A 10,931-nucleotide genomic window follows, 5' to 3' on the forward strand; every position below is an offset into this window, starting at 1 on the left:
TGCTCCCCTGATGAAGACCAGATCTGGAGGATCCTGCTGAAGATCCACTGAGTTGAAGCAGATGAGTTCAGGCAGGCAAACCTCTGAACCTGCTGCTCTTCAGCAGGTTATGAACATATTCAGATCCTCTCTGTACATTTTATCACTTTTTCTTTTATACATGATGTCAAACTATTCTGAACCTTTTCATTCTTTCACTCAGAATCAGGAAGCTTCTCAATAATCACAGTCTCATGTTTTTTTAACGATGTAGTTTTTTTTTTTTTCTCCAAGTTTGCAGTAAACTGGAATGTTTTATGTTGTTTTTTTTGCTCAGCTTAGACCTTCATCCCAAAAACAGTTCAGACCTTTGGTTCTCCCTTTGCTCTGAGGAACCTGCTGCAGACTGCAGCCATTTCCTCTCCAGAGGCGTCTGCAGAGCCCAGAATTCATTAACCTGAAGAGCTTTAATCACTCGTCAGACTGCAGACATTTACACTGGATTTTACTTGGAAATGCCTGGTTTTCAAGCTAATTTCATGCAAAAAAAAATGTTTAAGGCAAAATAAAAGAAAATATTCTGATTCTGAGACATAAAAACGTGTGATGAAGGTTCTGCTCCTGCAGAAATGATGCAGACATGACAGAGGCTGAGGTTATGGTCTGGCTAGAAGGTTATAATCAGAATGGAGGAAATGACCCAGAGCAGATCTCCTTTCTGCAGGAATCTTCTGCTCCTGCAGTCAGACCAGCACTCCTACTGTACTGTGATGCTAGTTGGGGTTTAAATGAGGACAGGTTCCATCAAACAGGCAGTGATTCAGTGTTTCTCTCTGGGTCTCAGGCTGCTGCAGACCTGAGCTGCATAATAACAGGCAGCAGGCGGCTGTTTCAGCGCCGCTGCAGATAAATGTCTGAAAGCACAGGAGGCACAAACAGATGCTTCCTCTGCTGCTCCGCTCGCTTCCTTTCTTCCATTTAGCTCCTTTTATCGGGTTTTATTGAAAAGATATTTATTTTATGATGTTTTATGAGATTCGTTGGAGAAATCCAAAGCTCTGATCTGAGAACTAATTTGACGACTTGATTAATTATCAGAGGGGGCGTGATGTTGCTGTCTGGTGGATCATTTCCTGGTGGGAAGCAGCGGTACTGCAGCATGTAATGTAGATCAATCACAGCTGCAGATTCCCGTTTCACAAAGCAGGTTTAACAAAGTCAGGCTCAAATCCTCAACTCTGAGGTCCAGGTTTAAACTCTGGGTTTTCTGTTTCATCAAAGCTGCTGTGAGTTAATTTAATCAACTGTAACAAGGTCGGTCCACTCAGAGTTGAGCACGTGTGTAACAAGGATGAAAAGCCTTAATCAGTGGAGCATCGATTAGACCAGTCACCATGACAACGGGCAACAGGAAGAACCTGTTTCATCCCACTGAAACTAGAGAAGAGAGGAAGGAGCGGACGATGTTCCTCAGATGTTCCTCAGGTTTCTGGTCTCAGGTTATTTCGGCCAAACAGGTTGGACGTCCTGGACGTTCTTCTTCTTCTTCTTAGATGCATGACCAGCCTGTGGCTGGATGCTGTTTTTGTATTTAACAGATTTAAATCTTTTAAAGTTAAGGTGATTGATTAAATTTTATCGGGTTGTTTTAAAATCAGTCGCCATGTTTAAATGTAGACCGGTCCAAACGTCTGACTCTCTGGTCTGGCTGTTACAGGAACCTCTGGCTGGACGTGAGCGGCGGCGCAGGACCAGGGCTGATGGAGGCGCTGCATCGTTCCGAGATGACAACGGTGGGACGGCTGGTGGACACTGCGGGACCGTCCCTCTCTGACATCGCTCTGCAGGGCTGGTGCGGCGCTTCCTGGACCTTCAGAGAGAAAAGCTGTCGGCCAATCAGAGGAGCCGCCTTCATTCGTACTGCGAAGGTCAGAAACATCTGGATCCAACAAACTCCAGTGTGGGGTTAAGGGTCCTGCTCAGGGACCCAGAGTGGAGGCTGTGGGAGTTGAACTCAGAACCTCTGGACTCCAAGCTCTGTGCTCTGCTTGGTCTGTTATCTTCCCCTCTTCATACCCCCCCCCCAGGCCGGATCACTCTGCTGCACACCTGCTCACCAGGAGAGACGGCGACGGCTGCTGGTTCTGATCCGATCGGGTCACAGCAGCCGTAACCTTCCGCCTGAGAGGAGTTTCTGGAATCAGTCGGCAGAAAGATGCTGCTGTAGAAAGAGGCGGAACAGATTCTGATTCCTCAAAACCAAACCTTCAAACTTTGTTTAATAAAAAGTTCAGTTAGTAAGAGGAGTTTTTTTTTTTTTTTACAAACCTTTATTGACAATAAATTCTAAATATTTTCCTTAAAGTTTCCGGGTGGATCGTCTAAATCAGTGGTCCTCCTAACTGTCAATCATTCTGGTGATATCTTTCCGTAAGGCCGTCCCACGAGCTCCGCCCCTTTTTCACTGACCGCTGGTGGAAAAATGACTAATCTTCTTTAGGAAAGTGAGCTAGTATGATTATTACACTGGAAAAATGATCTAGAAATAAGTAAAAATTTCTTAAATTAAGTGTATTTGAGCTGAAGGTGATTAAAACAAGAGTCTCTAAAACAGACGTGGCTACAGCTTGATGCTAACATGTTTGCTAGCTGCCAGAATTCAGACTTTTTTCTCATATTAAACTGAAATAAAATCTAAAAATCAGTTAAATTTTATTAATTTTTCCAGTTGCTGTACTGCTTTAGGACCTGGATCTCACAGAGCGCCAACCTGACCCATCTCTTCTCTGATTGGATGTTATATCAGTGATTGACATCAGGTTGACCAATCAGCTGAGCAGCAGATTCATTTATGTCAACAGACCTAAAAGATAACTTTTGTAGAGCAGCTTTTTCTACAATGAAAATAAAATATTATTTATTGATGCGTAAAAATTAAACTCTGTGCTTTAAAAAATGGTTAAAAATTCTAAATTAAAAGGACAGCATCTAATTATTTGGCTGAAAGTTCATCCATTAAAAAACCTTAAACTTTGATCAGGTTGTAGATAGATCTATAGAATGGCATCATCTAGATCTAGATGGTGCAGACTGGAACCGTGCAGTTGTGGACAGAGTGCTGCAGCAGGCAGACCGGCTCCCAGTGTTTCTGTTCACAGCTGAACAAAGAGAGAGGAGGCGACACGACGCGCTGAGCGTGCACGCACTCACACAGGGCGCGTGCACGCTCACCGTGCACGCTCTGATGAATGCAGGGTGGGGGGGCGGGGGAGGGATCCTGAATGCACCTCCTGCTGCGTCTGCGTGCACGTCCTCGACACATAAAGAAAGGAGCAAAGGAAGGAGCCGGAGACCGAGAGGTAAACGCAACATCCTCTTCTTCCTCATCTGCTGCATCTTCATCACCACAGCCCCCCCCTCCTCCTCCTCCTCCTCCTCCTCCTCCTCTCAGTGAAGGCATGGCCAGTCATCACAGCCACAAAGGAGACGGAGCGATGAGGAGACCTTGACAGAAGGAGGCTGCAGACTTCCAGAGAGGAAGAGGAGAGGAGGAAGAAGAGGCTGCTTCCACATTTCCGTAGGTTTTCCTGGAAGTGTCACGATGCATTTCCCACGGAGCGCCTCCATCAGTGTGTGTCCAGGTGTCTCCAGGTGTTTCATTCCTTCATATCAGCCCTCTTCCTCTCTGACTCTTCATCAGTTTGTTGTTCCTGTCTTTGTTCCTCTCGTTCTGCCGGGATGATGTTCCTCCTGAGGAGGTTTCTGGCTTTAATCCTCCGCAGTCTGCTGGTGGTTCTCCAGTAATTTTCCTCTGGGGATCTTCAGGCTCCGGTTGTCATGGTGCAGTCATGGTTTCTGTCTGTTATTCTGCTGAAGTTCCTTTGTTTTCTGGGTGATGTGGTTCTGCTGGGGTCAGTCCAGGTGGGATCATCCACCTGCCGTCACGTTCAGAGGTCTGGCTGCTCCTCTCCTCTGGTCTGTGGACATCAGGCTGGTTCTCCTGGTCCTGAAGCTTCCATCCTGTCGGGATGCCGTGACGCTTGGATCTCTGGATCAACCTTTATCTGCTGAGGTTGGACTTCCAGACGGGTTCTATCCTGCTGCTGATTCTGTTGTTGGTCCAGTTTGAGTGGATCTGGTTCCTGCTTTGGTGAGTTCAGGATCGATGCCTGCAGGAACATAAACTGTTTCCATCTGGTGGTTCTAACTGATCAGGTAGCGTCTTGTTCTGAACGGGAATATTTCTCCATCAAATTATGGCTTCGATCAACGAAAGAGGAATAGGGCCACTGAAAAAATGTTAAAAAGTTAACTGTTTTTTAAATATTATTTCATTTTAACGTGGGTAAAAAAGTCAGAATTCTGACTTTAATGTAAAAATTCTGACTTTTTTTCAGAATTCTGAACTTAATCTCAGAATTCCGACTTTTTTCTCCAAATTCTGTCTGAATTCTGACAGCTAACAAACATGTTAGCATCCAGCCGTAGCCATGTCTGTTTTATCGCTCTTGTTTTAATCTCCTTCTGTTCTTCCATTAATCAAACAGCATCAGCAGGGGCCACTGGAAAGAAATCGAAATCTAAAGTTGTTTTTTCTTAAAATAAGTGCATTTGTTCTTGGATTTAGTTGGTAAAAGAGAGATTTTGCGAATGGAACGAGACAATTTACACTTACAATAAGAAAACACCGTAGCATTGTCTTATTTCAGGTGCATTTTATCTAATTTTCTTATTTTAAGAGTAAAAATACTAATTCCATTGGCAAACTATCTCATTTATCTACTCAAATTAAGCATAAATACACTTAATTTAAGACATTTTTTACTTATTTTTAGATCCTTTTTCCAGTGCAGGAATGCAAAAAGTTGCCTAATTCCATCATTTTCCACCCAAACTACTCACATCTCTGCCTTCATGGCGCCCATCTACATTAAGATCTACAATTCTGAGATTAAAGTCAGAATTCTGACTTTTTTCAAATATTAAACTGCAATAAAATTCAAATATCAGTTAACTTTTCTTTTTCAGTGGCCTTAATCCACTTATTCAGATGTTGGTTCTGGTTTGAATGCGCTCAGGTTTCATATTAAAGTTCTTCCAGTAGATCAGGTCCAGTTTGTGTCGGTCCGCTGGGTTCTGGTTCTTCCTGTGGATCTGGGTCAGTTCTGTCCAGCTCTGGTTTAATTCATCGTTTTCTCTGCAACCGGAGAACATTCTTTGCTGGAGATTATTCCAGATGTTTTCAGTCGGAACCTCAGCTGACTTTTCTTGGAGGATGGTAGTCCTGATGGAGCAGACTGATGGGTCAGAACTCTGACGGTTGTTCTGTTAAACATCTTCAGGAATTAGAAGTGTTGATATTTAAGGTTTCCTGTTGATGAAGAAAGAGGATCAGGTCTGATTTTTCAGCAGAGGACATCAGTAGAGTTCAGTCCTTTCCATTCCTCCCAGCAGGAATGAAACCAGAACCGCTGAATCGGATCAATATTCGATTGATCAGATTAGAACTTTGGTGACTCGGGTGCAGATCCAATCGTCGTCCCAGAGTCTAAAAGTTCAGGTTCTGCTCTTTCAGCAGAGACCCAGAGGTGGGGACATGTCCACCGTCCCTCCGTCCACCACAGAGATATGCATCTCAAAGGTGGTTCCTCTTGCAGATCCATCTGAGGTTCTTCAGGGTTCCTTCTCTATCGTCGCTTCCATACTACCAGTCTGAACCAGTTACTAACTGGTAACTTACTGGTATCACACCTGCTAATCGCTTTAGTGTGAATAAAGTAATTACGTTCCTGACTTAGCCACGCATCTGCATGTTTTATGTGAAAGTGATGCGTTGCTTAGCAACAGTCCAGACTCCCGCTACCAACAAACGGACTGGAAACCTTTTAAGAAGCGAGTTGGAGAGTTTTGTAACGACGGCTGGAAAACGGTCAGAGCTGGAAATGAAAGGAGTCATCTGACGGGTGGCCTGGTTATAAATGACGGGCGAACGGCTGACCGGAGCGGCCGCGGAGAAGACTGGGTTAAAAAAAAAAATCCAAACTGAATTTCTTTGCTAGCTTTTATAACGCCGCTAACTATCAGCTGTTGGACTGATGTCATTTCTGGTTGAAATTCTTTACAGGTTTCCTTCTTCAGGCAAAGCAACATCCTCTACAGTCTACCGGTGAAGATTCTCAGTCATCCAGGTCAGAGTCATTCTAAAAAAGTTTAAAATCAATCCACTGGACTTTGTTTCCAAGTCTGAAGACGTTTCTCTTCCATCCAGGAAGCTTTTTCAATCCAAAATGTCAGAAATAGCGTTTAGTTCCAGGTTTTATCCAGCAGCCCAACAAAGCCTGGTTTTAGTTTAGAAAACATGCAAATAGAAACGGATGAACGGGTCCCCCCCTTTGGAATGGGGGTCGTTTGGCTTCTTTGTTAGCCTGCAATGCCCCATACCTGTCTATGTCTCTGAAAGAATGTCATTCTTTGGAGGACCAGAATGTTCACATTTTGGACAAAGAGGACAGGTGGTTTGAGAGGGGCGTGAAGGAAACCAACCTTAAATGTTGTAGGGTTTTTTTTTTCATTCTACGTCAGCCTGAACACCTAAATTCGGCCAATCATATATCAACGGTCATCTGTCAATCAAATGTTTTCGGTCATAGCATCTTGATTCATGTGTCGCAGCTAATATACGCAACGGTTGAAACCAGAATCATTTCCTTTCCCATTGAGTTGCGTCCCAGTGTTCACGGGGATGGACGTCTGTGTCTTCGGCAGGCGTAGAGCTAACAGAACTGGCAGCGTTGCGAGGCAAGGGCTCAAACATGTACGGCTGGAAGCCTTCTACACCAAACCAAGCTTCTGCCGCCCTGGCGTCCTCTTCCACAACATCTTCGTCCCCGCTTTCCTCCTCTAAATAAAAAATGGATGACGGAGGAGACTCATCCACGACCTCCGACACTAAACTCTCCTCCTCTTGCATGTTTCCGCTGTCCATAGCGTTCCTTGACAGCGTCGTTTCTAAGTCACCAATTTAGTGCTACTTGGTCCCAATGGAATTTCCCATTGGGAACCTGCTAGCACTAAGATGCTAACTGGTTAGCAAGATGCTTCCGACAAACCGGCCACAATCAAACTGCTTACGAACTTTCCGCCACAACAATTGATTATCGACCAATCACATTCACTTTATTCACTGGTGTAAAGTCGGGAGAATTCGGAAATGCAACGGTTGGAACATCCGCTTCCCTACGACTTTAAACAGAGGGGGGGACTCATTAACAGAAGACCTCACCTATTCAGCCAGACCAACAATCCCCTCTAACGCCCCCCCTTTCAGAGACATAGACAGGTATGGGGCATTGCAGGCTAACAAAGAAGCCAAACGACCCCCATTCCAAAGGGGGGGACCCGTTCATTCGTTTCTATTTGCATGTTTTCTAAACTAAAACCAGGCTTTGTTGGGCTGCTGGATAAAACCTGGAACTAAACGCTATTTCTGACATTTGGAACTGAAAAATCTTCCTGGATGGAAGAGAAACGTCTTCAAAATTGGAAACAAATTCCAGTAGATTGATTTGAAACTTTTTGGGAAATCCTCTACTCTACTGGTGATATTAGCTAAACCCATTTCAACATTGACATTGCATGTTTGAGAGAAGCTTAAATTATTTCTCAGTTGGGGAGAACGTTTCCATCATAAACCTGTGTGGGGAACCTCCCAGTCCAGGTCAGCGGATCAGTCCAACAAACCTTCCCTGGAGCTGCAGGGGCACCTAAACCTTCTCTCTGTGTGAACTCTACTCCTGCTTTTCTTTTGGATCGGACCAGAACTCTTCTCTGATTATTGGGCTGCAGGCCGGTCCGTCTCAGTAAAGCCCAACAGGTTCTGAAAAACTGATGGAGACCTGGACACCTGCTGTGCTCCTGATCCAGAATAAACTCACTTTCCTTTTCTGCTGTTGTTGCTCTTCTTCTGTCTTTGGTACCATGTGGCGCCACCCTGTGACCGGGAGCTTTGCTCAGTGAGCTGTTGATGGATGTGCTGAGTGGAGCCAAGCTGAACATCATGAGAGGAACATCTCCTCCTCCTGCAGAGTTTCACTGCCAGCTGTGTGTGTGCAGCAGAGCTCTGCATCATGATGGAGCAGACAGTCAGAGTGTTGGACTGAATATGAAACAGCAGGAGGCTGCTAAGAGTCTGCAGCCCCAACACACACACACCCGTCTGCCTTTTACAGACTTACTGAGGACCACACATGTTGTGTTCTGCAGTCTTTTGCAACAACAGACCCTGTCCTCAGAGGACCCGTCCACTGGTCCCCACAATGTAGCATATTCCCAGGATGGTCTTTGTTGTGCAGCTTTGGGAGGAAGAAGTTCTGGAAGGACGCCATCTTTGTTCTGCAGGGATCTGAACCTCTGAACAATCCCAGTCCTCTGTTTTAATATTTCATTCGTTGTTTTTGCTCCAGTCTGTCCTGCGACTCCAAACTGACTCTTTCTCTGTCAGATTAACAGATTTTATTTTGTATTTTCCCTCAAAGTGGATGTGTTTTACTTTGTAACCGCGTCTCTCTTCCTGTCAGACCCGTGAAATTGCTGCTGAATTGCTGCGTAGTCCGACTAAATTAGACCTGTGCTCTATCTCAGTCGGAGCAACGCTGCCCCCTACAGGAAATCATCCCCATTGACTTTTAATGAGCGCTAAACGCCACCGCCTCTATCACACGACTTTCTGTTGGATCGGATGAAAAATCGGATTCGGTGTGTTCTGGCCTTGACAGTTTTGATCCGTTCACATCTTGGAGCACGACCCTGTCTGCTGCCTTTAGGTTTTGTTGGACCTTCTACCGCGGGTCCTTGACCCGTTCCAGAATGGCATAATCTGGTCATTAGCAGAACCTGACTGCATGCTGAGTGGGTGATTCAGGTTTGTCTCTCTGGGTTTTAGTTTGGGTTCCAGTTCGGCAGGCCTTGAATCTCTGGTTCCCTTCTGATTTGCTTTTGGTCCATTTCCACGTCCTCTAAGACCTGAGCAAGCCTAGATCAGGAGCTAATCTGGGGTCTGATCCTGGGCCTCCTGGAAGGAGGATGAGGGAAGATTCGGTCAGGGAACTGGTCCCAGGAGATTAATGGACCAACTCAAATACCAGAACATTTTTTAAAATCCCAGTATTCCGATGTCAGAAACTACGATATTATATCGAATATCGGTCCCATATTAGCCAAAAGAATCAGATTTTATCGGCCGGTCTCTAAAATCTCTGATATCTGTCAGATGTTTGTTGTTGCTGACCTTTGTTACCTGTTGCAGAGAAAGTAGGTAAAAACATCGGGTTTGATTCTTGCCAGTATTTAATAAGAAGCAGGTGGTGTGTATGGATGATCCAGTGTTCTGTCAGATGCGCAAACCCAGTCAGACCAGCAAACCCAGAGTCAATACCCATTTATACCTTTAGTTTTGTACTAAAAGGTATACACGCCCATCAAGGTAGTTCAAAGTATATTTTTCATGCTAAACTAAAGGGATAATAAATCTGACGTCTTTCACATGTGTATTGACTGGAGGTATGCTGGTCTGTGGAGGTATGCTGGTCTGTGGATGTATGCTGGTCTCTGGAGTTATGCTGGTCTCTGGAGTTATGCTGGTCTGTGGAGGTAAACTGGTCTGTGGAGGTATGCTGGTCTGTGGATGTATGCTGGTCTCTGGAGTTATGCNTATGCTGGTCTCTGGAGTTATGCTGGTCTGTGGAGGTAAACTGGTCTGTGGAGGTATGCTGGTCTGTGGATGTATGCTGGTCTCTGGAGTTATGCTGGTCTGTGGAGGTAAACTGGTCTGTGGAGGTATGCTGGTCTGACAGAACACCGGCTTCAGCTCAGGGAGAAGCCAGAGGGTTTAGGGATAGACCTTCTTCTCATTTCCTGGTTAGTCTGACAGTGGCTGAATCATTAGATATCAGATGAGGTTCCGGGTGATGCCATGTTGCAGCATCTGGAAATGATTCCCGGTGATCTCTGGGAAAGCATGATGCTGTCAGTCATCCTGAACCACTGATAGATCAGGAAGCCTTGCTGAAGCAGTGACAGGTCACCAGGTCTTCCAGAAAAAGTATCTTAACTTTCTTTCTGACAGACAGTTTTTTCTCTCTTCAGGTCATGACTGTAGAGGACGGCGTGTGAAACATCATTTGGTGCGAAGAGTCCTCAGCATCAGGACCAGCAGCAGATTGAGGACGGGCCGAGCTAAAGTTCCAGCCAGGTAAGAACCCACAGAGCAGCGCTCTGGGAACTGCATGTCCTCAGGTCTCCTGCTTCTCTCTGGCTTTAATCACCTCACCTGTAGTCTCATCATCGTCTGCACAGTTCTCGTTTCGCTGTTGGCCATCAGTCAGTTTATGGAAAAGATTATAAAATGGGTTTTGTCATGTTTTTCAGATGGAGGCTAATGTGGTTGAGAAACGCCATCGTACTCGGTCCAAAGGAATCAGAGGTACGGGAATCAGTCTGATGACCCCCCTCCCAGCTGAATCCAAACATTTGCTCATAAAGATGTGCTGCCCGTATAGCCAGTCTATACCTGTAGTTGGTTTATTTAATAACTGGTTTGGCTTCTCACCACAGATATTATTTTTTCACTGTTAAACATCAAGAACCTCTGCTGACAGTAAGAATTTCTTCATAAGATTTTAGTTCCTGTTATTGAGCTGCTAGTTTCTGTAACTTAGCTGTTACATCCTGTTACTGAGCTGTTACTGAGTTGTAAGTTCCTGTCACTCAGCTGTTAGTTCCTGTTACTCAGCTGTTAGTTCCTGTTACTGAGCTGTTAGTTCCTGTAACTTAGCTGTTAGTTCCTGTTACTGAGCTGTTAGTTCCTGTAACTGAGCTGTTAGTTCCTGTAACTTAGCTGTTAGTTCCTGTTACTGAGCTGTTAGTTCCTGTTACTGAGCTGTTAGTTATTGTAA

General features: G+C 45.0%; 1 protein-coding gene across 5 annotated transcripts in view; it reads left to right on the forward strand.

Moving 5' to 3' along the window:
• The first annotated feature begins 3,360 nt into the window (after positions 1-3,360).
• The window catches only part of LOC107098173 (myelin transcription factor 1-like protein), a 48,754-nt gene continuing 41,183 nt past the window's right edge, over positions 3,361-10,931 (forward strand). The window contains exons 1-4 of one of the 5 annotated variants that reach the window (XM_015395682.1): positions 3,361-3,556; positions 6,104-6,167; positions 10,123-10,228; positions 10,405-10,459. In XM_015395682.1, coding sequence (XP_015251168.1) covers positions 10,405-10,459 — 55 coding nt within the window. In that variant the 5' untranslated portion in view covers positions 3,361-3,556; positions 6,104-6,167; positions 10,123-10,228. Of the gene's footprint in view, positions 3,631-3,667; positions 4,130-6,103; positions 6,168-10,122; positions 10,229-10,404; positions 10,460-10,931 lie in introns of those variants that run through there. The other 4 variants (XM_015395683.1, XM_015395681.1, XM_015395685.1 and 1 more) reach the window with 4 other exon arrangements.

This window comes from Cyprinodon variegatus, unplaced genomic scaffold (genome assembly GCF_000732505.1).
Source record: "Cyprinodon variegatus isolate N-32 unplaced genomic scaffold, C_variegatus-1.0 Scaffold752, whole genome shotgun sequence".
In the NCBI taxonomy this organism is placed as follows: Eukaryota; Metazoa; Chordata; class Actinopteri; order Cyprinodontiformes; family Cyprinodontidae; genus Cyprinodon; species Cyprinodon variegatus.